The 27,903-nt window shown below is 37.4% G+C and overlaps 2 protein-coding genes across 6 annotated transcripts in view; both read right to left on the minus strand.

Moving 5' to 3' along the window:
* The window catches only part of ABI2 (abl interactor 2), a 183,063-nt gene extending 173,614 nt beyond the window's left edge, over positions 1-9,449 (minus strand). For 3 of the 5 annotated variants that reach the window (XM_036253510.1, XM_036253512.1, XM_036253511.1), the window contains exons 1-4: positions 9,325-9,448; positions 6,384-6,433; positions 5,618-5,784; positions 1,869-2,011 (exon numbers count right to left, since the gene is read on the minus strand). In XM_036253510.1, coding sequence (XP_036109403.1) covers positions 1,869-2,011; positions 5,618-5,784; positions 6,384-6,433; positions 9,325-9,396 — 432 coding nt within the window. In that variant the 5' untranslated portion in view covers positions 9,397-9,448. Of the gene's footprint in view, positions 1-1,868; positions 2,012-5,617; positions 5,785-6,383; positions 6,434-9,324 lie in introns of all 5 variants that reach the window. The other 2 variants (XM_036253509.1, XM_036253513.1) reach the window with 2 other exon arrangements.
* A 10,820-nt stretch (positions 9,450-20,269) lies between these two features.
* NBEAL1 (neurobeachin like 1) overlaps positions 20,270-27,903 on the minus strand; it is a 201,847-nt gene continuing 194,213 nt past the window's right edge. Inside the window, exon 56 of the mRNA XM_036253508.1 lies at positions 20,270-20,452. The gene's annotated coding sequence lies outside the window, so the exon portion shown is untranslated. The remainder of the gene's footprint in view (positions 20,453-27,903) is intronic.

The following is a 27,903-nucleotide window of genomic DNA, read 5'->3' on the forward strand; positions in this document are numbered from 1 at the left end:
AAATACCTTTTTTTTTTTTTTTTATCATTCTAGTCTTTTCTGTGCACAATAGAATTTTAATCAGTGTCATAAGATATGTGTAATTTTAGAGTGCTTTTTTTTTTATTTATCATTATGTTATTAGCACTTTTTTTATCCTCACCTGAGATATGCTTCTCTCTTGCTGCAATGTTTCTCTCTCTCTTTCTGTCTCCCTCCCTCCCTTTCTCTAAAATCAATAAAAAACAGCCCTGGCCGATTTGGCTCAGCGGTGAGAGCATCAGCCTGTGGTCCAGAGAGACCTGGGTTCAGTTCCTGCTAAGGGCGTGTACCTCGGTTGCAGTTTGTCCCAGGCCCTGGTTGGGTCGTGCGGGTGTCAGCCACTGGATGTGTCCCTTTAACGTCGATGTTTCTCTCTCTCTCTTCCTCTCGCTCCCTCCCACTCTATCTGAACAAAAAATGGAAAAAAATGTCCTTGGGTGAGGATAAAAATAAGTAAATAAATAAAATAATATAAATAAAATCAATTAAAAACAGCCCCACCGGTATGACTCAGTGGTTGAGCATCGACCCATGCACCGGGAGGTTGCTGGTTCAATTCCCAGTGATGGTGCATGTCCAGGTTGTAGGCTCGATCCCCAGTAAGGGGCATGCAGGAGATAGCCAATCAATGTTTCTCTCTCATTGATGTTTCTCTCTCTCTCTCTCCCTCTCCCTCCCTTTCTTTTTAAAAATCAATAAAAACAGCCCGGCCAATGTGGCTCAGTGGATTGAGTGTCCTCCCATGGACTGACAGATCTCCGTTTGATTCCTGGTCAGGGCATATGCCCAGGTTTTGGGCTTGATCAATAGCAGGAGGCGTGTAGGAGACAGCAGATTGATGTTTCTCTCTCACATCAATGTTTCTATCTCTCTCTCCCTTCCTCTCTCTCTCTGAAAAATCAATAAAAACATATTTGAAAAAATAAATAAGTAAAAACATTAAAATGTTTTTTTAAAAATAAAATAAAAAAACATTTTTAAAAAGTATATAAAATTGTACATACGGCATGATCTCAACTATATGTATATCTTTAGGAAAATTATGGGTGATTTCTTTATAATGTTAGATTTCCCATGTTTACTAAAGCAAGCATATATTACTATTTTATTATAAATTATATTATATCGCAAGGGCTCAGAGGAATGAATTAGCTTTGGACAGAAGGAAGGATTCTTTAAGATTTAAAATGAAAAGAAAGGACAAGGACTAAGATGGATAGAGTTTGTTGGTAGGGGAATAGGACATGAGAGAGTTCACATGGAAGGGACTCTATAAACTCAGCAAAGCAGGAGGAAAGGATATCTACAGCAAGTGAAGAGGGTGGGTAGGTTTGGAACAATCCTATGAAGACACAGAGAACTGACAGAATGCACACAGGGTTCAAGTAAGGTTCTCTGTGTACAAAAAGGAAATGGTATTAATTAGTATTATTTTCAAACTTTGTAAATCATTTGTGGAGCTTCTTAAAAATGTCAGATACCCCTCCCAGTGATTAAGTTCATTCAAGCAGAGTCCAAGTAATCTACATGTTTACAAGAGAGAGTGTTTCAGGTAAGCTCAAGCTATGTTTCAGGAAACAGTGGTTGAGTCTGAGCTGAAAACAAATGACAAATCTATTGAGATAGAAAATTTTTTCAGGTTCTCTCAACTCCCATAATTTCAATTTATATAGGGAGTCTAGGTGTTAAGTTTTTTGTTTGTTTGTTTTGTTTTAGAATTTCAGGAGAATAAAGATCAGCTTAGAAAGACAGGTAAGAAAAAGTCACAAGGACAAGACACACAATAGTCAAAAAATACATTATTATCTGTATTGCAGCACTTCAGGCCAAAATACTCTTCACCTTACCTTTAGCAGGAGAACAAAATTACTCTGCAGAGAATTAGTCACACCATTTTCACACAATTTTTTTCTTGTGTAGTTTTCACTCACATTCCCACCACTAGATTGATACCGTAATAATGACTTCAGCATGGTTTCAAAAGGGTCCGCTGAAACAGACAAATTAAACATTTCTAAGTCAAAGTAATCACTCAAAAAAAAAAATCTCCACAAAAAAGACATAGAGATCAGGGAAGTATGGGAGTGTAGCTGAAAGCATGGCAGCTTTTTTTTCACAACTCACTTAAAGTCTTTCTTAAATATGAAAAGTTAAAGAGGCAATGAAAATTGGCAAGAATACAATATCCTAACTGGGAATTCCATTAATAAAAAATAAATACATAAATTTTCTATCTACATGACAACATCTCTGACTCCTAAAAAAAAGTTTATTCCACTGATTTTAAAGCAAAATTGATGACTGTGATTTTAAAGCAAAATTGATGAAGTATTAGAGTTAAAATTATTTAGCTGAGTTCAAAAATTTCTTTTCCTCTTTATTCATTATTTGAAGTGTTTCTTTAATGACTTTGTTTTCATACACACACACACAAACACATTGTCATGGTAAACAATTAAAACACAGTAAAATACAAAGAAGAAAGTAAAACATCTAAATCTCACTGTAAACATTTCAGAGACTTTTTTAGAGCTGTTAATATCTCTTAACAAACAGAGTTCACAGAGAACTATAGTCCCTTCTTTCAGAGCACTTGTCTCAGTTCATTAGTGTGATCATCTCAATGCTGTTTACATGCTTCCCCTACTCCCAAACACTAAACTATAAACTCCATAGGAGCAGAGACCACATCTGGTTTTACTCAGCACTGTATTTCCTGACAGAGCCATCTTTCTATGTTGTGGAAAGTTTAGTGATTAAGAGCACGAACTCAGGCCAGACTGCCTACCTTCAAGTCCCAGCTTCCTCCAGCACTAATTTGTGGTGTGAACTTGGGCAAATGACTTAACCTCACTTAACCTCAATTTTGTCCTTTGTTAAATGAGAATAACTATAGTACCCACTTCATAAGGTTGTTCTGAGGATTAAATGATTTAATATTTATAAAGAGTTTAGAATAATAGTGCTGGCATATATTAATTGCTATACAAGTACTTGATAACCAAAATAAATCTGTATCATTATTGTAGGCCTGAAAGTAGTATTAAAAGTATTCTTTTATGCAGCCATTGATAAGTATTTATTTGCTTCAAATTTTTATTATTAATAATGCTAATGTCTTTTCTCATTTGTGATGATCAAATCATGATAAATTCCTGAAGATTATAATTGCTAAGTCAAATGTCACTGCCAACCTTCTCTCTAGAAAATTTATAAAACATGCCCAGCCAGTGTGCCTCAGTGGTTGAGCATCGACCCATGCACAAAGAGGTCACCAGTTCGATTCCTAGTCAGGGCACGTGCCCAGGTTGTGGGCCTGATCCCCAGTGGGGGGCATGTAGGAGGCAGCCAATCGATGTTCTCTCTCATTGATGTTTCTCTCTCTCTCTCCCTCTCCTTTCCTCTCTCTCTAAAATCAATAAAGAAGAAAAAAAATTTTTAAGTGGTTTTACTGGTTTAAAAGATCTGATTATTTTTAAAAAAAGTAAGTTTGTAAAACATTTATACTCCATGTTTCTCCATTATGCCCTCATCAAAAATGAGTTTTGTCAATATTTTTTCTCTTTAGTCAGAGAGGGGAAAATCTCATTTTTATTTGCATTTTACTGATTATTAGTGAGGTTGAAATCTTTTTTCTTTTCTTTTTTTTAGAGAGAGATGAAGGGAGAGTGATAGAAACATTGATGTGAGAAAGAACCATTGATCAGCTGCCTCCTGCACACCCCTACTGGGGATTGAGCCCACAACTGGGCCTGTGCCCTGACTGGGAATCAAACCAGGACCAGTCAGTCCACAGGACCACACTCAATCCACTGAGCCACACCAGCCAGGCTGAAATGTTTTCTTAATGGCCATTTATATTTCTTCTTTTTTTTTATCCTCACCTGAGGGCATTTTTTTTTTCATTTTTTGTTCAGATAGAGTGGGAGGGAGAGAGAGGGAGAGAGAGAGAGCGAAACATCGACATGAAAGGGACACATCGAGTGGCTGCCATCCGCACGACCAACCAGGCCTGGGACAAACTGCAACCCAGGTACGCGCCCTTAGCGGGAACCGAACCCGTGTCTCTCTGGACCGCAGGCCAACGCTCTAACTGCTGAGCCAAACCAGCCAGGGCTATTTCTTCTTTCTTAATTACCTTGATTTTACCCATTTTTCTACAACTGCGTTTTATTTTTTTCTTTTTAGTTATTTTTTACATTTTTATTAATTTTTTAATCCTTACTCGAGGGTATGTTTATTGATTTGAGAGAGAGAGAAATATTGATGTTTAAGAAAGGAACTTCAATTGGTTGCCTCAAATATGTGCCCCGACCAGGGGTTCGAACCTACAACCTAGTTATGTGCCCTGACTGAGAATCAAACCCACAACCTTATTGGTATATGGAACAATGAGCCAACCAACTGAACCACCAGGCTGGACTTTCTTACAGTCTTTGTTTACTTTGTAAATATATGGTGGAAAATAGTTTTCCCATTTCTTTTAAACTTTTTCATGACATCTTTTTATTTTACAGAAATAAAGCCAGCAATTAATACATACTATGTAGAGTAATGAGTGGCCAACATTTTCCCATTTCTCTTTTTCAAGGTGTTTCTATTATACTAAATTTTTTCATTTTTATGTAGACACACTTATCCAACTTATGCTTGATCGTTCCTCAATCTCAAGTCATAGTAAGGAAGGGTTTGTTGATACCACCCTCAAAATTTTAATATTTAACCATGTTTTTTTCTACCACTTTTATGACTCCACATTTTAATCATTTGGAAATTATTTTGATATAAAGAGTAAGGGAGATTTTTTTCCCAAATAGCTAACCAGTTTTCCCAATACCATTTATTAGCTTTCCCCTTATCATAAAATGCTATCTTTATCATGTATACTTGGTTTGTCCCCTAGAGTACTGACTCTATTCCATTAGTCTGTCTAGTCCTATCACAGTGCAAGATTCTTTAAATTAATCTAGCTTAATAATATCCTTTTCTGTTTGATGGTAGAGGTATTCCTCTCATTAATATTCTTTTCTAGATGTTTCCTGGCTGCTCATGTATATCTATTCTTCCAGATGTACCCTAGAATTATTTTTTCAGGGTCCCCAAAAAATTGACATTGGAATTTATACACACACACATTAAATAATCATTTTACAAAATTGTGTCTTAAATGAGATAATAAATATAAAGACTTCAGTACAATGCCTGGCACATGGTATAAAGCATTCAATAAATGTCAGCTATTTCTATCCAAGAACAATGTATGGTTCTTTATTTACAGACAGTTATTCCTTTTTTTTTTTAATCCTTACCTGAGGACATTTTTGCATTTATCTTTAGATAGAGCGGGAGGGAGAGAGGGAGGAAGAAAGAGAGAGAAACATCCACGTGAGAGAGACATTTCGACTGGTTGCCACCCACACTACCCAACTGGGGCCGGGTACAAACTGCAACAGAGGTACATGCCCTTAGCGGGAACCAAAACCGGGACTCTCTGGTCTGTGGGCCGACGCTCTAACCGCTGAGCCACATCGGCCAGGGCCAGACAGTTATTCTTAAAAGATAAAGATCAGTTAATTAGAAAGAAAATTAAACTTACATGTCTTATTGGGGTTGATATGCTGCTTCAGTACATCAACAGTGCCCAAACTAACCACAGGGCGCCTGCCAAACCAGAAAGAAACCACAGGCCCATATTTCTCATGCAGATTAACCAGGAACTCATGCAAACTTCCACTGTTCACAATATCTGGAAGATTACCATCTCTGAGAAAAGAGCAACATTTGACAAAATAATCAATTTAACTTGGAAGAATCAGAAAAGCAAATAACTATGTCAAAAGAGGAGACCAAAGGTACATGAAATTCAATAACTGCAAAATCCAAAACTCAATTATATTTGACTTCTTGCTTTCTGAAGACATATTTATATATGGATTTATCTGATATTTTGAGAGTTCATAACACTCCAAACCAAGTAAGAAAGGTACACAAGAAACATCTGACTTAGAAACTGGAAAACAACCCAATTTTTGCAGCACCTCATTCTGAGGTAGCAATGATCATCATCATAAGGTAATGAAAAACATCAGATTAGCTATAGCAATTTTCACTTTGTCCCTTCTATCTTAATCCTGTCTTTCTATTTTCAACTTTCTCTGGCTAGGGGAAATGAAAGCAATCAAAGGTTTAATTTAGTCAACCCTTCTTTCTGTTCTTAATTAAGTTTAGGTTGTATGCTAAGAGGTAAGCTGAGAGTAAATAAAGGAATTAAATAAACTGAGTAATATAAAAATTTGGTTTAGTTTCCATACCATTCCAATTAAGAGTTGACTCTACCTGATTCCAAAAAAATAATTACTCACTTTTCTTCAGTTGGAGTGATCCCTGGAATTCCTGCAGCTTGTCTGGAAGCCTTAAAGAAAAATTTTTAAATAGTTTATTTAGTATAATGAATTATCATACATCCCAAAGTCAGATGTGTTTTGCCAAGACATCTGCAGGACCTTAAGTGATAGCTTTTCAATTCGGTTGAATCTCAGGAATTATTTCTATGTTAAATACAAAAACTGGGTTCTCTGTATTTAAAAGAAGTATCTTAATATCTTTCCTCTGTGTCAATTAATCTAAGGGGTTTAAAGAATTTAGCATCCATCCTATAAAATTAATACATAATCAAGCACATTTTCCTTTGTTCAGTGTCTATGTTTCCATCTGGCTTGGCTTAAAAAATAATGTCTTGTTTATAATAGTTTGAGTCCTAAAATAGTTCTCTTTCTAGTCAAAGAATTTATCAAAATACAATATGATATTCATCTTTTGCTTTAATAGTCATTATTATCAGGGTCAAAGAGGGTGGTGTCTGGTATAGAAATAAATAACAAAATAATTTATAGCAAAATGTTCAAATGACAAACTTTAAGAAATGAATGGGGGCCCAGCCGGTGTGGTTCAGTGGAATGAGCATCTTCCCCTGGACTGAGAGGTCCGAGATGGATTCCCAGTCAGGGCACATGCCCAGGCTCCATCACCAGAATGGGGCGTGCAGGAGGCATCTGATCAATGTTTCTTTCTCCTCGGTGTTTCTATCTTTCTCCCTCTCCCTTCCTCTCTCTCTAAAATCAATAAAAACATTTTTTTAAAAAGAAATGAAGTGGGGAGAAGTCTGGAGAATTTAAATTTTTTATAATTTTATACCAGGTTTATGGTTGCTGTGTTTGGGGTCAGTGTTATTTTTTATTTTACAACCATGTCACTTTTATAATAAGACTTTATAAAGTAATTTTTAAATAAACTATTTATAAAAAATAACCTAAAATGTTCAATTCTAGAATCAATTCTGAATTTTGACAATGAGTTTTTTACTAGTACTAATCAGAATTTATCTATTTGGCATATTCTACTTAACATTATGTACATAAAGGAATCTTGTTCATTTATTTGGACATTTAAAGGCTAAACTATGTTCTATCATGTAGCCAGAATTGCTTAATCACCTTCCTACTATACTATTGTAAAATATCTGGGCTCTTTTCTTTATTTTTTTCATTATTATAAGTAGTGTTATGAAAATCTTTGTGCTTCATTTTTTACTCCTTGGGGTATGTATGCCAAAAGAGAAATACTAGGTTAAAGGGCACTAACTGAAGAGTTTTACAGTTTCTACTAATTACTGCAAGAATGCTATCTAGACAACAGTATGTGTACCTTGCATTTAACTAATAGCATTGAAACTCACAATAAATAATTTTGTCCCATGGTCTCATCAATAATGAGTATTTTTCAAGTTTAATATTAGAAATAGTGGGGAAAAGGATGGATGGAACCCCGTAACTTGAAAAAGAAAGTCAGTGGTATAAAAAATTTCTATTTTTGTCCAGGCAGGTGTGGCTCAGTTGGTAAGAGCATCCCTGATACACAGAAGGGTTTCAGGTTTGATTCTGGTCAGGGCACCTACAGGAGGCAACTGATCCATGTTTCTTTCTCTCTCTCTCTCTCTCTCTCTCACTCTCCCTCCCTTTTCACTCTCTCTAAAAAAATAAATAAATAAAAATCAATGTATACCCAGCTGGTGTGACTCCCAGTCAGGGCACATGCCTAGGTTTCTGCCATCCTCAGTAGGGAACATGCAGGAGGCAGCCAATTGATGTTTCTCTGCCATAGATGTTTTCGATCTCTCCCTCTCCCTTCCTCTCTCTGAAACCATTAAAGACATTTTATATATATTAACAATGTATTTTATTTTTTTATTGATTTTAGAGAGAGAGAAACTTCTATGAACGAGAATATTAACCGCCTCCTGCAGCATGCCCCCCACTGGGGCTTGGGCCCACAACCTGGGCATGTGCCCTGACCCTGAATCGAACTGGTGACCTCTTGGTGCATGGGTCCACGCTCAACCACTGAGCCACACCGCCGGGCTATATATTAACAATTTAAGAAATCAATCGGAAAATATCCTGGGGTGAGGATTAACAAAAAATAAATTAAAAAAAATTCAAGACCTGGAGGCACTAAGCGTCGTAACTTCTCAGAAAATAAGATACACCGGAAATTCCAGATTGTGTAGTTGTAACATTTCAGTCTAATCTATTTACCAGATGTGAAAGTGTTTACGGTGTTCCGTCATTCTCGGTGATGTATTTGGTGCTGTTCAGCTACTTCACAACTTTTTCTATCAAACCACCACTTTGCTTTGTAGAACACGTTTTAACGACGATTCCTTTGTTTTCTGAACCACCCTCCGAGATGGACAGAGGCAAGTAGAGAAAGGAGGTTAGCAGGAGATTCAGAGATACTGCACAGTGGCCCCGTCAAGCTCGAAGGGATCAGTAGATGGATGGAAAGGCAGACGACAGACACACACAGACTGGGAGAATCCCCGGAAAAGGAGGGAGTGGCGCACCCAGCAGTTTCCTCCCAGACACGCTAGAAAATGAAATCTGGGTTTGGTAGAGTTACTGCCAAAGAGCCACACTAAGTACTTAAGACACCCTTGCCAGGGCGTAGAAAGGGGCCCGCGGTTTCTCGGCTCCTCCGCGCCGGCACAGCTGAGCCGCCCGCCCGCTTCCCCGAGGCCTCAGCGGTCCTCGGGCCGCCGCGCCGCTCTCGACTCCGGCTCCGCGCGCTGAGCGCGGCGTCCGTCACGTGCCCGGAGCGCGGCCCCCGCGCCGGGCGGGAGCAGGAGCCAGAGCCCTCCCCTCAGGCCCGCCCCCTGAGGCCCGCTGCCGGCGGAAAGACGTGGCTGCGGGCCGGACCGATCCTGGGGCGTCGACCAGAGCCCCTGAGGGCCCAGACAGCGGTTACCGGGTAGAGGTAGAGCACTGCTGCCACCAACGCCAGCAAGAAGGTAACGGCGAAGATCGCGAAGTCCAACATGGTCTTCCGCCCGGGAGCCACGTCTCGGTTTCCAGGCTCGGACGGCGGCGCCTCTGCCTGGCCGGACCTGCGGAACCAGCATGTGGGCGAGGCGCCCCGCGGGACTGGCGAGCGAATGGGTCGCGGGGGCGTGGCCAAGGCCTGGCCTGGGACTGGCGGGAAGAGCAATGGAGTACGGAGGGGTGGCGGCGGAGCCGAAGCCCCAGCTGCTGCCGGTGCCCAGCCGCAGCCGCAGTCCTGGGCGGGGTTACGGTGGCCACGACTACAGGACCCGCCCACGGATGGAGTTCCTGGGGAAAGCGGAGCCCAGGCTGCTAAAAAACATTAGGAGTTGTCATCGTTCTGCCCCGACCAACACTTTTTCCAATGGATTTAAGATGACAGCCTCTGGAACAATGAGTGATTCTCCCAGTGTGGCCCCCGGGCTAGCCAGCAGCAGCAGCAGCAGATGCCAGGGAACACCCCAGACCCACAGAATCATACACTCCGGGAGGGAGGGTGCACAGCAATCAGTGTTTTAACAAAGCTGTTAAAACGAACCAGTGAGAGCCACTGATCTAAGGTAATCTAAACAGGGAAGTGTCAGAAACAAGCACCTTTAGATGTGCCTTGTTTAGCAAAAGAGTGTACCTTCGAAGTGGTAGGAAATGTGATTCCGTAAGATGTCCTGGCCCCGCTAGATTTTAAATAAATCGATTTAATTTCCCAGGCTTCTATTTTTGTGTAAAATAGTGGAAATGATACCATACAGATGGCCCGTAAGGTTAAATCAGATATTTCACTTAGCACAATTATCCAATATTTTATTTTGCACCGCTCCTGCAAAAGTGGCATTTACTTTAGTGTTCTGAGATCCTCTCTTCCTCTATTTCACATGAGTTTTGACATGGATAATGTAAGGCAAAGCCCACTATTTACTGCTGCTCCATTTAGTGAAAGTGACCTATAAGTTATAGATTTTATAGTTTTAGTAATGTAAAGTGACCAACGGGGGGGAATGGGCAGCAATTCAGCAAAAGAAAATTCCAGATTGCATTTTGGAATTTACGTGATAAATTATTTATTTTATGACTATGAATGAAACATATTGAAAATGACGTCTTTTGGCATCTGACAAGATCATGCACATTCAGGGTGGTATGGTGGTAGATTCTTGGCATCTGTAGCAAATGTAACAGAACATTATTTGAGATTTAATCTGGCAGAAAGTATACTTTTAACTCTACTTCTCTGCCCACAAATATGTTTCAAAAGTTTATTTTTCAGTATCTTCTTTGGAATTTTTTAAAAAGTTTTTTTAGGCCTGAGAGAGTTGCTCAGTGGATTGAGCGTTGTCCCATGGTCTGAGAGGTCCTGGTTCAATTCCCCATTCCACTCCCAGTGAGGGCACATGCCTGGGTTTTGGGCTCAATACCCAGGAGGCATGCAGGAGGCAGCCTATGGATGTTTCTCACATTGATGTTTCTATTTCTCCCTTCCTCTCTCTCTCTAAAAAAATCCATAAAAACATACTTTATTAATTTATTTTTATTACAGATGTTTCTCCTTTTTTTCCCCATTGACACCCTCCTCCCCATCCTCCCCACCCCGTCCCCGGCTTTGTTTTCCATGTCCATAGATTATGCGTACATGTATATAAATTCTGGGGTTTAGCTCTTTCCTAATCCCCCACCCCCTCTTCTGAGGGTTGTCAGTCTGTACCCTACTTCCACGTCTCTGAGTCTACCCTGTTCCTCAGACTGTTATGTTCATTATATTCCACAAATAAGTGAGATCATGTGATATTTGTCTTTCTCTGCTTGGCTTGTTTCACTTAGGATAATACTCTCCAGGTCCCTCCATGTCGTCTCAAAGGGTAGGAGATCTTTCTTTCTTACAGCTGCATAGTACTCCATTCTGTATATGTACTAGTGCTTTTTTATCCATTCGTCTACTGATGGACACAGGCTGTTGCCAGATCTCAGCTATTATAAATAGTGCTGCTATCAATAAAAACATACTTTAAAAAAAAGTTTTTTAATCATGAATGGCTGGTACATTATTTTATTGATTTTTTTTTTTTTTTAAGGGAGAGAGAAACAACGGTGGTTGCTTTCAGCACATCTCGACCAAGGATCAAAACCTGGCTATGTACCCTGACCGGGATGGAACCTGCCACCCTTAGTGCACAAGACAACACTCCAACCCTGAGCCACACTAGCCAGGGATCAGTCCCTTCTTTGGATTTTGAAATTTCCCATTGAAAACATGTTCTAAACAAGTTTTCAAGAGAGTAAATATCAGGTTTTAAAATACATAATGTTGCTGCATAACCGTAACCCTAGCCCTAGGCACCAATCCTCCAGAATATCTGGACTCACTCCCCTTTTAGTCCTAAAAGAACCATTTTAGTCCTAAATTAGCCTGAAATGCTCTGAACTTTGAGGGTCTGTGAAAAGGGGACAGAAATTACAGAGGTTGAGCAAGGCATAGTATTTTAGAAATTGGGTCTCTAAAACTATGCAACCACCTCCTCTTAGTTTCTTCAAACTTTTGCCTAAATGCTTCCTAAAAGTATTTTTGAAAAACCGTATATATGTATATACTTTCACACAATTTTATGTTGACATCTAAAATTTTTATCTTCACTTTGATTCAATTTCTTATAAGAATTATGCTATATTGTAAATAATCACATTCTGAAATTATCTTTTAAATGTAAAAAAGGAATTTAAATACTATAGTGATGTGATGACTATCATCAAACTTTTTTAAAAAATAATTTTTCCTTTATTGATTTTAGAGAGAGAGGAGGGAAGAAAGAGAGAGGTAGAGACATCAATGAGTGAGAACATCGATTGCCTGCTTCTCACATTTTCCCCACCTGGGGGGATCAGGCCGACAACCTGGGCATGTGTCCGATCAGGAATCGAACCAGCGAACTCTTGATGCATGGGTCAACGCTCAACCACTGAGCCACACCAGCCGGGTTCATCAAGTACAGTACTTTTTTTCTTCTTTATTGATTTTTAGAGAGAGGAAGGAAGAGGGAGATAGAGACAGAAACATCAATGAGAGAAAACATTGATTGGCCGCCTCCTGCATGTCCCCCACTGAGGATTTGGCCCACAACCTGGGCATGTGCCCTGACTGGGAATTGAACTGGGAATTTTAGTGCCTCTTTCCTGATGGGTGCTCTCTGTTGGCTGTTAATATGTTAAGTAAAATATTTCCATATTTCTTTCCAACTCCCATATGTTTATCTATATAACTCTGTCCCAGACCTTTTTGTACCCAATCTTAAATTTTTTTTTCTATTCATACCTCTGACCAGTTGGCCAGGCCTTTCATCACTGCCCATAATTCTATGTATATCCTCACCCTGTGCTGCTTTTCTTTTCACCCTAGGTGCACCACTAAAGATATGCCCACTGCCCTGGCCAGTTTGGCTCAGCGGTTAGAACGTCGGCCTGCGGTCCAGAGAGACCTGGGTTCGGTTCCCACTAAGGGCACGTACCTCGGTTGCAGTTTGTCCCCAGCCCTGGTTGGGTCATGTGGGAGGCAGCCACTCGATGTGTCCTTTTCACATCAATGTTTTTCTCTCTCTCTCTCTCTCTCTCCCTCTCTCTCTCCCTCTCCCTCTCTCCCTCCCTCCCACTCTATCTGAACAAAAAATGGAAAAATATCCTCGGGTGAGGATAAAAAAGAAAAAAAAAAAGATCTGCCCACTGAAATGGTTTTCCCTTGTCACCATCTTTCAAGACTGCCCATAAATAAAGCTTCAGTTCAGCTGCTACCCATTTTTAGCCTTACCCACATACTGAGCCATCCCATTTGCAAATCAAACTTGGGCTTTTTTCTCCTCCTCCATCTGGTCATATAGGGTCACCCACAAAACCAAATGTGTTAGTTGAAGAAAGAGCACTGGTGTAATAGCAGTTGATACTATGGAAATCTGTATCATGCTTGCCTCTACCCTGTAGTTATTAAGACTTGGTGGTCTGATGAGACCTAGCTGATGATAGCCAGTGTTGGGAAAATGAGTTCTGGACATACGTTTCCAAGGATTTTGTACAGCAAACCTTGGAAGGTAGAGATAGTCTCCTTCTGGAATATAAGACAAGTTTGCTTACTTGTCAGTATAGCAATGGCTCCCTCCAGGGCAAAGGTCAGGCGAGTTTGCTTGCAGTCCATTATAAAAGATTCAACTTCTCTAATCTCAGATTCTTCGCCTATGACATGATTGTGAAATGCTGTCTTATGATTTCTTCTAGAAGTTTATAGTTGTAGCAGGTTTTATATTTAGATCTATAATGCACTTCAAGTTAGTTTGTAAGGTAAAGGTGAGATCATTTTTTCCATATGAATAATGAGTTCTAACACCATTTGTTGGAAAGACTGTTCTTTCCCCATTGAATAATGTTGGCACATTTGTAGACAGTCAGTTCATTACATACATATGGATATATCTAAAGGGCTTCTATTTTCTTCCATCTAACTACATGTCTCTCCTTGTGTCTAGATTACTATAGCTCTATAGTAAGTCTTGAAATCAGAGAATGTAAGCTTTCCAACTCTGGTTTTCTTTTTCAAATTGTTTTGGCTAATCTGGATCCTTTGCATTTCTGTATAACATTAAAAATCAGATTTCAGTTTCTTCAAATCTCATTTAGTTTTTCAAAATTTCTCAACTCTTTCGTAGTCATGCAAATACTTTATTACATTGACCACTATTTCATATTTTTCAAATAAATTGTATTGTTTTGAACCTGAAGTTTTCATTACTAGTATATAGAACGCGAACCTCTTTTTGTATATTGACGTTGAATCCTGTGACTATGCTAGGCTCATTTATTTATTTATTTATTTATTTATTTTTTTATCCTCACCCGAGGATATTTTCCATTTTTTGTACAGATAGAGTGGGAGGGAGAGAGAGGAAGGAGAGAGAGAGAAACATCGACGTGAAGGGACACATCGAGTGGCTGCCACCCGCACGACCAACCAGGGCCGGGGACAAACTGCAACCGAAGTACGCGCCCTTAGCGGGAACCGAACCCGGGTCTCTCCGGACCGCAGGCCGACGCTCTAACCGCTGAGCCAAATCGGCCAGGGCTTTTTTTTTTTTTTTTTATCCTCACCCGAGGACATTTTTCCATTTTTTTGTACAGATAGAGTGGGAGGGAGAGAGAGGAAGAGACAGAGAGAGAGAGAAACATCGATGTGAAAGGGACACATCGAGTGGCTGCCACCGCACGACCAACCAGGGCCGGGGACAAACTGCAACCGAAGTACGTGCCCTTAGCGGGAACTGAACCCGGGTCTCTCCGGACCGCAGGCCGATGCTCTAACCGCTGAGCCAAACCGGCCAGGGCTCATTTATTAATTCCAAGTGTGTTGAGTGTATATCTTAGATATGCATCATGTTAACTGCAAAAAAGGACACTTATGTCGTTTCTTTTCCAATATATATTTTTTAGTTTTTTTTGCCTTACCTGCACTGCACTAGTAAGGACCTACAATACAGTTTGTGTTCTTTTGTTTTTTTTTATCCTCACCCAAGGACATTTTTGCATTTATCTTCAGACAGAGTGGAAGGGATAGAGGGAGGAAGAGACAGAGAAACATCAATGTGAGAGACACATTGACCGGTTGCTACCCACACAACCCCAACCAGAGCTGGGGATGAACTGCAACTGAGGTACATGCCCTTAGCAGGAACTGAACCTGGGTCTCTCTGGTCCACAGGCAGACGCTCATACCACTGAGCCAAAATGGCCAGGGCCTTCAAAACAATTTGAACAGAAGTAGTGAGAATAGGTATTCTTGCCATGTTCCTGATCTTAGGAAGAAATGGTTCAGTTCTGTAATTAAATATGTTGGCTAGAGGTTTTTCATAAATACCCTATGTTACATTAAAGAAGTTTCCTTCGCCCAGCCAGTATGGCTCAGTGGTTGAGCATCGACCCATGCACCAAGAGGTCACTGGTTTAATTCCCGGTTAGGGCATATGCCCAGGTTGTGAGCTCAATCCCCAGAAGGGGGCATGCAGGAGGCAGCCAATCGATGTTCTCTGTCATTGATGTTTCTAGCTCTCTCTCCCTCTCCCTTCCTCTCTCTCTAAAATCAATAAAGAAAAAAAAGTTTTTGTTTTTAATTTGCTGAGAATTTATTGTCTTGAACAGATGACTTTTTGTGAGTTGATTTACCTGCATATATTAAGATAACTATATGGGTTTCTTTTTGTTAATATGGTGAATGACATGCACTGATTTTTTAAAAACTTTTTTGAAATATTTATTCTTTTTTTTTTTAAATTTTTTTTAATTATCAAACTTTATTTACTATAAATTATCTGTTTCCTATATGTGCATAGAGTGGTGCTTTTAGATCTAAAGTCAAGCAAGGAGTCCCCTAAATAACTTTTTTTTTTTATCCTCACCCGAGGATATTTTTCCATTTTTTGTACAGATACAGTGGGAGGGAGAGAGAGGAAGGGAGAGAGAGAGAGAAACATCGACGTGAAGGGACACATCGAGTGGCTGCCACCCGCACAACCAACCAAGGCCGGGGACAAACTGCAACCGAAGTGCCCTTAGCGGGAACCGAACCTCTCCGGACCGCAGGCCGACGCTTTAACCGCTGAGCCAAACTGGCCAGGGCGAAATATTTATTCTTTATTGATTTTGGAGAGGAAAGGAGAGAGAGAGAGAAACATTGATGAGAGAGAACATCAACTGGACACCTCCTGCATGTCCCCCAGTGGGGACTGGGCCCACAACCTGGGCATGTGCCATGACCAGTAATCGAACTGGCGACCTCTTGGTGCATGGGTTGATGCTGAACCAGTGAGCCACACCACCGGGCCATGCATTGATTTTTAAATGTTAATCCCATCTTAAATTATTAAAATCTTAACCAATGAACTACAGTTGATCATCAAGCATTATCCTTTCTACACATTCCAAGAATCAATCTGCTAATATTCTCTTAAGGATTTTTGTGTCTTTGTTCATGATAGATAATGGACTGTAGTTTTTTTGTATTTTGTTTTATGAGGGTGAGGGTGAGGGGTAGAGTTATATGCCTTTCAATATTTTTCTCTATTGCCTGCAGGATCTAAAATTCTAGATTTCCCCCACTCTTATTTTTTTTTATCCTCACCCAAGGACATTTTTGCCTTTATCTCAGATAGGGCGGGAGGGAGAGACAGAGGAAGAGAGAGAGAGAGAGACATTGATGTCAGAGAGACACATCAACTGGCTGCCACCCACACAACCCCAAAGGGCGGGGGGACGAATCACAACCGAGGTATGTGCCCTTAACAGGAACCAAACTCGGGACTCTCCGGTCCACAGGCCAACACTCTAACCGCTGAGCCAAACCAGCCAGGGCTCCCCTACTCTTTTATCCTTTCACCATCCAGTCTCCAAAGTGACTGCATTTTTACACTCTTCTCACGCAGCAATGCCTTCTGAGATTGCCACATCAAATGCTGCACACTAAGTCCATTTTTCTTTATACAGTACTCCGATCCACCCAAACTCTTTTTCAATAATTTTGCACATAGGATTGGCTTTCTCTTTTCTTGGAGTCATTTATTTATTTATATATTTATTTGTTTACTTACTTATTTTTAGTTCGATCTTAGGTCCTCTATTCACCTATTCATTCTCAATTTTCCTGGACTCTCCTTGTTCTCTCTGAAGGCTTTGGAAGAACTTAAACAGCAGTTCTCAACCTGTGGGTCGTGACCCCTTTGGGGGTTGAACGACCCTTTCACAGGGGTCGCCTAAGATATAACAGTAGCAAAATTACAGTTATGAAGTAGCAACAAAAATAATTTTATGGTTGGGGGTCACCACAACATGAGGAACTGTATTAAAGGGTCATGGCATTAGGAAGGTTGAGAACCACTGACTCAAGAGATAGTTCTGGAATATTTAAAAAATATTTCTAAATAATTTGAAGTTTATAGTATTATCCTGTCTTCTAGATATCTTAGTCATGGGATTTTTTTGAGGTTGTACTTGTTCTTGTTTATATGTATGGTTTTTGTGGAAGACATACAGAGAAATTCGAATATAGTCAACTCTCTTTTCCTTAGGCACCCTGTAAATCCAGAGTCATCCATCTTGGATCTGCTTTACCATTCATCCATTAATTTTCCACCTTCCAAAACTGTATTGCTTATCTTCTCTATTTTCTTTCTTCTTGTAGGTTTATGCTTTTGTCCTTGTAGGTTTATATCTTAACTGTTGTTCTGAGAGAATTTTAATATGTAGCAAAACTAAATATAGTACTTATATTCTATCTGTTACCCTTACTGTAAAGGGTAGTCTTTTCAAAGATAAGGGCAAATAGAACCAACTGTGGCAAATGTTAAGTGGTAATAGCACCCTGTAGTTGATCACTCTTTTACTTCCTTGAATTTAAGATCCCAAAGATGCAGAACTAAAGTATTTAATATCTTTTAAAATACCCCAAATTAAATTCTTTTTGAATCTTGACAAAACTCCTATTTTCCTTTAACAAACACCTTTTCGTGCTGGTTAACTTACTGGCTTACTAGCTAAAAGCAGAATGTTTCATAACACACACATTCCCATTTCATACCTCCATATAATTTTACTGCATAAGATCTTCAAATATTAATTGCAAAGTAAAACTAGTTATATTACTTGGTATGAGAATAATCTGGCTCACGTAACAAGAGAAAAGAATACATAACTGTTGGTTTTTCATATTCATTATTACTATGCTAGGCTGAATAAGGCACCCAAATATGTACAATTTGTGAATGTTAACTTAATGGTAAAAAACTTTGCAGAGGTGATTAAGCTAAGGATCTTGAGATGGGCAGATAAACCTGGATTATCTATGTGAGCCCAATATAATCGAAATAGGCCGAATAAAAGGGACACAGGAAGAGCCAGAGGCAAAGAACGTGATAATGGGATGATGGAAGCAGAGAATAAAGTGATAGGCTAACATATTTTCCTCACAGAGCATCCAGAAGAAATCATCCCTGCTAACACTCTGACTTTAGCCCAGTGAAACTGATTTCAAACTTCTGACCTTCAGAATTGTAAGAGTAAATTTATGTTGTTTTTCACCTATTAATCTGTACTATACAGCAGCAACAGTAATATATAATCACTTTTAAATGCAATGATGTACCTTAAAAGGAGAGGAGGCAGGGCATCTGATGTTATAGTCAATACCCTCCATCAGTTAAATACTTTATAGCAGAGGTAATTAGATTTAGGGTATAAGGTATTCATTCCAAAGAAACTTGTTTTGCCTCTCTTGTTAAAAGATTAACCCTTGCCAGGAAAGTATAGGTTTCACTTTGGTGAAAGATAATCTAAGCAATGAATTCTTCAAATAAGATCTCTCTCTGTCTTTTTATTTTTGTTTTTGGGATGTCTCTCTTTTTTCTTTATCCTCACCCAAGGACATTTTTCAATATTTTGTTCAGATAGAGTGGGAGGGAGGGAGGGAGGGAGAGAAACATCGATGTGAAAGGGACACATCGAGTGGTCGCCACCCACACGACCCAACCAGGGTCAGGGACAAATTGCAACCAAGGTACGTGCCCTTAGTGGAAACTGAACCCAGGTCTTCCAGACCACAGGCCGATGCTCTAACCGCTGAGCCAAACCGGCCAGGGCTGGGATGTCTATTTTAAAATCTATGTTGCTTAACATAAGTATTATATATTCCTTTGTTTAATAATTTATAATTAATTATTAATCTTTTGGTGCATTTTTATGATGGAACTCCTTACTTGATACCCAATATTTAAACATACATAGCAAACCAACAATATGCCAAAAGTTCTTTCATTAAAGTGAAAATAAAATTGTTTATTACAATGCTATGTTTCTCACCTCTGGTCCTTTTAACATTATTTACTTTGATCCTTAAGCCATCATAAACATTGCTATTTTGCAAATGAACTAACTGGAACCAGATAGCTTAAGTATCTTATTCAAAGTCACTGAGCTAGTTGATAATAGAAAGTAACTTGAAGCCAGATCTTTTGTTTCAGGTGCCTGCCCTTTCCACTCTGTCACATTCTGTCTATTAGAGATATATGACAATATCTCAAAATCTTGCCCAATACTTTTGGCCACAGATCAAAATTTATATCATGTTTTCTGTTGTTTCAATAGATTAAAAAAATAGTAGTGACCTTAGTATACTAGTATCTATTGATAGTATATAAGACAACTGTGAGAAAATGAAGGTTGTCTTCAGAAAAACAAGCATTAGAAATTAAAATGAATTATAAATTAGTACATTTAAATTGTAATTTATACATATCACTCTCTTATGAACTTGTGCTAATTTGCATTCTCAAGCTTATCTTTAAGATACTGATAGGACTAGATCTTGAACTGTGGCAAGTTCATCAAGGTATTACTATCCTAAGAAAGCCTGTAACTGCATAAATCTCTCTGCATCACAATGGCTCTAATTAATAATATTATTAATATAACTGCTACTCATTTAATCATTATGGGAAAATCAGAGTATTTGCATACAACATAGCTGTCATATTAAAATGATTTTCAGTTTTATTTTTTTAATCCTCACCCGAGGACATTTTTCCATTTTTTTGTTCAGATAGAGTGGGAGGGAGAGAGAGGAAGAGAAAGAAAGAGAAACATCGACGTGAAAGGGACACATCGAGTGGCTGCCACCTGCATGACCCAAGCAGGGTCAGGGACAAACTGCAAACGAGATACATGCCCTTAGTGGGAACTGAACCTGGGTCTTTCTGGACCACAGGCTGATGCTCTAACCGCTGAGCAAAACTGGCCAGAGCTGATTTTCAGTTTTAATACAAATTTAGATTGTTTTCTCAAATGAAAGTTCCTCAAACTGTTCTACCTCAAATAAAAATCCCAGATGATCTGCATATTCCTTTTCAGATGTAAAATTTCATGAACATTGTTTTGGGGATGTCAGTCTTTTTTTCCAACCTCTTTGACATGGTCTTCAAGTTCTCCCATAAGTAAGTTCTCATGTGTTTTCCCATTTGTAAATGCCTCAGTTTCCTGAAAGTATTCTGACAAAAAAAAAAAAAAAACTTAAATAGGATTCTGAAAGTATTGTTCTAGGCTGAATTAAATCCATCTTCACCTTCTCTTTAATAATATCATATGCATGTGAGCAATTTGGCACACTATTTTTCTTCTGAAAATCCATGATATGTTAAGAGATTTGGGCTATAAGTTAAAGTTGAATGATATAAGAAGACACCTACTTTAAAAAAGAATTTTTTATCACTAGAGCATGGACAATGGAAATTCACAATTTTTCTGTAGCCTTCCCCTAACTCTTCCAATCTCTGCAGTTACAAATGAATCACCTTTGAATGGATACAGCTTTAGAAAATGCACCAAATACTGTGTAGGTAAAGATTTTATAAGAATTGAAAGAACTGAAAATCATTAAAAGTTCAATAGTGAAAAAAGTTAAAAATCAGCCTTGTCTGGTTTAGCTCAGCGGTTAGAGTGTGGGCCTGCTGTCCAGAGAGACCCGGGTTCGGTTCCCGCTAAGGGCACATATCTTGGTTGCAGTTTGTCCCAGCTCTGGTTGGGTCGTGCCGGTGGCAGCCTTTCGATGTGTACCTTTCACGTCGATGTTTCCCTCTCTCTCCCTCTACTGTATCTGAACAAAAAATGAAAAAATGTTCTCTGGTGAGGATTAAAAAAAAAAGTTAAAAATCAGTTACAAAAATATTCATAATAAACAGTTTTTAAAAATTGTTTTATCATTAACTAAATGATAAATGGTGAAAAATATATAAGCTCCAGTATTATTGAGTAAAACAAACACATTTATTTGATGCTTGGTATAGTGTTACAGACATATTTCACATCACAAGCAAGGCAGTCATAATTAAGCCTGTAACTGACCTGGCTTGGATTGTCCTGTGACAGCAATTTCACCAGATGAATTAATGCAGGAAGTTTCCAATTCTAGCAAAGTGTCTTCAATTAAAGTGTAGAATAGTGCATAGATGGTTCTAGGCTAGCAAATGATTAATGTTCATTTATATTGTCCTGTCACTCTGGATCTAGAGATAAAAGTACTAACAAGAACCTGAAACAGAGCTTGGGTTCTGTCTTATTATGGATTAGGTTCTATTAACCTTAACAAAAACAGAAAGATTAGGTCAACATTTAGACTGCCAAAGTTGATGAATAAAATATTTTAATTATAAAAGAAAAGAAAACACCAATTTAATGTAGTGTGTTGTTTAACTACAAATGGGATTTCTGGCTTCTGAACATTTTCTGGGGGGCGGGGGATGTAACCATGTTTCTGAGGGGCTTTAAAACAAAAGGTAGCTTTAAAAGCTTTATATCTGCAGTTGCACATGACAAAAACTGGTCAATTAACATCTTATGCGCACAGAACTACAGAAGAAATTCTGCTCATAAGAGAAAGAAGTGATCAATTTGCTGCTTAACAATTCCTTGCCTACTCAAATAACTTAGCCAAGGTAAGATGTAATCAGACTCTATGAATTGAGAATTACAAATCAATTGTGAACATCATTTTTTAATTTGATTCAAACCCATTTTCATGTACAAAGCTAACTATGTACAAAATAAATGTATATTCTCGAAAACTGTTAGAATACAAATTTCCAAAGGACTAAAAAAGTGCAAAAATTTATATTATCTTCAGTCATGCTATACAGAAACAAACAAAACATTAGCTCATATACACACACTGAAAAAATTTAAAACAGCATTCAATGTAACAAATCATACATCTTACATATTACATATTTAATTTTAAAAGGATGAGTAAGAGAAGAATGTATTGCACCAAATTAACAGTAATTTCATTACAATGAGAATATTAATCAGAATTATTTACACATCTTTAAGTTTAAAATTTTCTCAACTTTAAAACCTTTTTTTGGCATACAAACATTCACTGAGTCACAGTTTGTACAGTCAATAATGAGATATAAATAAGGCTTAATATTCTTTTTCATGGTCCATTCCAGTAGAAAAAATGAGAAGGAACATTTATAACTATATAACTTTTTGAATTAAATATTTAAGTAGCAGCACAATTTACAAGTTTTTTTAACGTGTAATTCCGAATTTTCAGCTATCCTCCTCTGAAATGACTATGTGCATATATATCTTTACAAAATACACACACACAAACATTTAAGGCACTATCACCTTCTTTGATAACACTGAAATGTTTCTATTTAATCTGGGTCCCCCAAAAAATGACATAAAAGACAAATCATTTGTTTGATATTTTTCTGTCTTAATGGGTGCATTTCTGTAACAATGCATCTTATAGAAAATGACTTTCTGGCTAACTCTGATTACTTTTTGCAAAATTTTTCCTCCAAGTCTATAAAAGCAAACAGCTGGGGGAAGAAAAGCCGTACCTGTTAGAAGTTTCTGAAGAGAACAGACCACCCCTATGGTTTTCTAACAATTTTTCTTTTGTAAAGCTAACTATAAAACAAAGAGCAGCCACAAAAAGTTTTGATTATAGTATTTATGAATCACAGAAAACAGTAAAAAACAGAACAAGAAAAAAACAGTCTAGCCCTGGCTGGTTATGCTCAGTGGTTAGAGAGTTGGCTGGCGGACCAATGAGTCATGGGTTCGATTCCGGTCAATGGCACGTACCTCGGTTTCGATTCGTCTCCGGACCTGGTTGGGATCATGCAGGAGGCAGCCACTCGATGTGTCCCTTTCACATCGATGTTTCTCTCTCTCTCTCTCCCCCTCCCACTCTATCTAACAAAAATGGAAAAAATGTCCTCGAGTGAGGATAAAAAAAAAACAGTCTAATATAAAAGATTTTAACATCAGATCTACTGTAATTGCCATAATTTGGCAAAAAGAATAGAAATTATTATAATTAAATAATGTAAAAGTTCTCCAAGGAAAGCAATCAAAATCCCAAAAGAAAAAATAAAGTTATTTTCTTTAATCCCTATTAACGAAACTAAGAGGTTGAAATTAGTCTTTTCAGTTAAGTCTGACAACTGATATTTTCTTACCAGAACCAGTTTCTAAAGTGTTTATTAATATAATTTTAGCATTCTGAAGAGCAAAAAAATGTCTATCACAGATAAGTATTTTTCCTTCCAAATGCAAAAGGAGTATCTGTTGAATTTGTAGGTGAGTCCACTAAATCTTAAAACACATTGCTTTTAGAATATGGGAAAATGTTTCCAAGAAAAAGAACACAAAAAATAGCATTTTAACATTAATTAGTACACTGGCTACCAAAGAGCCTCTAGTTTTAATACATATTAAACTGAAATATGTTATTACCAAAATAAACATTTAAAAGGTCAAACTGGATTAGGTCTTCCTTTTAAAAATTTATATTTTAATCAATAAATTTATTTTCCAATCTTATAAAAATTTATTTTCCAATCTTACCTAAGTCCTAACCTCTTTTTCTATTCTCAAATTACAACATGACATTGAAATAGTATTACAAATAATCACTTTCTACACTCAAAAACAGTTACAAATTAAAATGAAACAACTATAAGTGAAAACACACACATACACACACACACACACACACACCCCTCTACTAACAGTCAACTGTGAAAAATGAATGGGTAATTAATTCCTTCTTTCACTGACAAAATTGTTTTGTTATTATGAGGCAAAATAAGTTTAGTTTCCAAGGAACCATATTAAATATTTGCAAAATAAGTTTCCAAGGAACCATATTAAAATTATACTATGGAAAACAAGTTGAATTTGTGACTTTCTACTTAATTCTTTCCTTTTGTATTTTCAGTTCATAAGATTATAGGCACTAAAACAAAAGTAAATACAGTTAATCTCTTTTTTCACTAAAAACATTAGCTTCATAGATCAAAATCCTGCTATGTATTTAGAAATCACCCACATATGACAAATGTGAGATGCATAATCCAAGATGTGTCTGAAGATTTACTATAATGTACCAGAAAAGTATTTGATAACATAGCCACTTGTACACAAGGTTCTTATATTGAAGAAAATAATCTAAATTCTATAATCAAGGATGGCCTTACACTATTAATGTAGAAAACTGAATCATTTCCATTATATGCCTAAATATCTTAAATGTTAATGCTTTATTTTCTGTAATACTCGGGCTTTTCATATGAAAAATTAAAGAGTACAGAAGTTTTCCATACAGAAACTATACCTATCAAAGTCATAAGAGGTAGGACTTTATCCGATGCTTTTTAATTAGGAAAATTCTACTGATTACTAAAGCTTCAAGGTTATAGAGATTTAATTCTATTTTTTAAATCTAGCATTTTGTTACTCATACTTTTTATTAAAACTTTTAAATGTTACCTAATTCAAATATGTAAATATTCATTGACAATCAACTTTATATTAAGAGCATCAAGTCATTTAGAAAGTCCAGGGTAGTGCCTAGACCTCTGTATAGTTATAAAACTTCAATAAACCTGATTTGCAATCTCAATTAAAAAACACTGACCTTGCCCTGACCAATTTGGCTCAGCAGTTGAGCGTCGGCCTGTGGACCAGAGAGTCCTGGGTTCAGTTCCCGCTAGGGGCACGTACCACCAAAAAAAAACAAAAAAAACAATGACCTAGCCCTGGCTGGGTGGCTCAATTGGTTGGAGTGTCATCCTGTACACAAAAAGGCTACAGGTTTGATTCCCTTTCAGGGCACATATCTAGGTTGTGGGTTTGATGCCTGGTCGGGTCTCCTACAGGAGGCAACAGAGTAATGTTTCTCACATCAATGTTTCATCTCTCTCTCCCTTTACCCCCTCTCTCAAAATCAATAAAAATATATCCTTGGGTGAGAATTAAAAAGAAAAGAAACACTGGCCTAGAAAATGCTAGATTCAAATTAAAGAAGTAAGGTTGTGGCCAACATTTTAATCACATTGAAATGATGACTGAAAACATATATAGCCATTGCCTAATGTCATCAGAAAAAGTACCACCAGGACTGTGATGAAGGAAAACTCTATGCAGGTGGTCAAGTTTAAAATAAATCAAATGTTGGGTATGTATGATAAATGAATTAGGCAAAAAGAATATTAAGAACTGATATTTGTTGAGAGTGATAAAAATGTTTAAGACTGGTCACTTACGCCCTGGCCGGTTTGCCTCAGCGGTTAGAGTGTCGGCCCAGGACTGGAGAGGCTCGGGTTCAGTTCCTGCTAAGGGCAGGTACCTCGGTTGCCGTTTGTCCCTGGCCCCGGTTGGGTTCGTGTGGGTGGCAACCACTCAATGTGTCTCTATCACATTGATGTTCCCCTCTCTCTCTTCCTCCTTCTCTCCCTCCCACTCTATATCTCAAGATAAAATGCAAAAATGTCCTCAGGTGAAGATTGAAAAAAAAGTTAAAAAAAAAAAAAAAGACTGGTCACTTACTGGGAAAGAACACTTTCAGTTGATGAGAGAAACAGTAATTAGGACAAGCTATGTGTCTGGCTGATAAAGGAAAACAAAATAGATTTAGAAAAGAAAAAGAATGTATTTCATTTATTATATCACTCAAAAATAATATCCTAAAGATGGATTTAAGTACTTATTAACAGAAGACAAGTTTAATGATGTATTTGAAGAGACCAACCTTCACAACCCCCATGCTATTACATATTATATTATTTAATATTTATATAATACAGTCCGAAAACTTGCATCTTTCCTTGGAAAGGTGATAAAGACAATGCTATTCATTTTTAAATATAAATATATAAAAGGAGCTATCCTTTAAATTCAATTAAAGGATTCCCATTAGTGATTTCTTCAGTAGTAACAATATAAAATATACTTAAAGACAAAGACCATTAGTCTATTATTAAATAAAAATCTGGTATTCAAATTAAAATTTTTCTTTGCCTATTCTTATTTAAGCAGAATATAAAAAATCTTAGGTTAAGAGTCAACTTTCAAATTTAAATTCTAATTAAGTGTGAGGATACACTTATACCTTCAGAAGCCTAAAAATGATTTTCAGTAATAGTTCTTTAAGAATAATATTTATATGCCTTATACAGAAAGAAAGAAAAAAAAAGAAAAAAACTTACTGATGTTCTTTGCTACTGACAAGTAAATACATGGCATTTTCTCTCCTAGAAAAGCATGTATCCTAAAAAAAAAGCATTGTGACCTAAAGAAAATTAATAGACAAAAACTTATTCATAGCTGATATTACCTTCACAAGCTAAAAAAAAAATATTTTTAATTACTGATTTTAGAGAGAAAGAACAGGAAGTGGGGAGGGAGAAAGAGAGATATCAACTTGTTGTTCCACTGATTTATGCATTCGTTGATTTTTGTATGTGCCTGACTGGAGATCAGACCAGCAACCGGGATGTCAGGACAACACTCTAACCAACAGAGCTACCCAGCCAGGGCCCAAGTTTAAAATATTTTTAAACCAACTAGCCAAACTTCATTTTCATATACTTTCCTAATTTTCATGCCATTATGTATTGTATCTTCTCTCCTCCAATTTTAACTATGAAAATGACAGAATACTAATTGGAGAGAGTTGAAAAAGGCTTATAAAGCGTCTTTATTCTCTAAGTGAGCACAGCTATTATGTGTTTTCATATTTGACCTCACTTTCTAAAAGTAAAATCATCATCTTATTATAAATCTTTCCCTATCAACAGAATGCTGAGATTTTTATTTCCATCATCACCAGTGTCAAGAAACAAAAGCAAATGAAAAAGATCTGCAAAGACTTTATAACAGCCAGGTTGAGATATCATATTCATTAACTGAAATGTCCACCTGTTAGTCCATTCTAATGATATTGTTAATATCGTTTTACAATATAAAAATTTCTATGGGTAGCATCTAGATACATCAGAATCTCCCGAAGTATATCTTTCCAGTGATTTTACTTAATGATTTTTAATTCAGTGGGCTAAACTGTTTAAAAGAGAAATATATTATTCAACCAATGGTTCTACTCTATTTGCTCATTTTAATAGATATACTTTAAGTTCTGTTTCTCTGCACTGTTGCTAGTATTCTCAAAGATTTCCCTCAAAATTCTACATTTTGGGTTATTTGTTGGGCAGAGTTATATACTGTGTAATTACACTGCTCTATATATATACTGTTAGGGTAGGTATCTAGGTATCTATTTTACTGTGAACAAAGTTGCCTACTTGTGCTATAAAATGAATACTGCTTGTTCAGTTCCTTCACCTAAAAAGCAGCAGAGTAAAAAACCATAAATTTAGGAAGTTTTCCTTGGTAATCTAAATCAAACTTTTTGTAATTTAAGCATCCAAAATAATTTCCCAAACCAGTATTAAGTGATCTTAAAAATAAAGAAGACATCCTTATACCAAAATATCTGGATAAATAAGTAAAAGAAAATTTCCTAAGATTTAATTTAATAAGTATTTTTTACAGATCAACATGTAAAACACCAAAAATCAATCATGTTAGTTCTGCTGACTTGAAACCACCTAAAAAATGTAAGATAAAAATGAAAACAGAATGA

The sequence above is a fragment of the Molossus molossus genome, unplaced genomic scaffold, assembly GCF_014108415.1.
Source record: "Molossus molossus isolate mMolMol1 unplaced genomic scaffold, mMolMol1.p scaffold_m16_p_11, whole genome shotgun sequence".
In the NCBI taxonomy this organism is placed as follows: domain Eukaryota; kingdom Metazoa; phylum Chordata; class Mammalia; order Chiroptera; family Molossidae; genus Molossus; species Molossus molossus.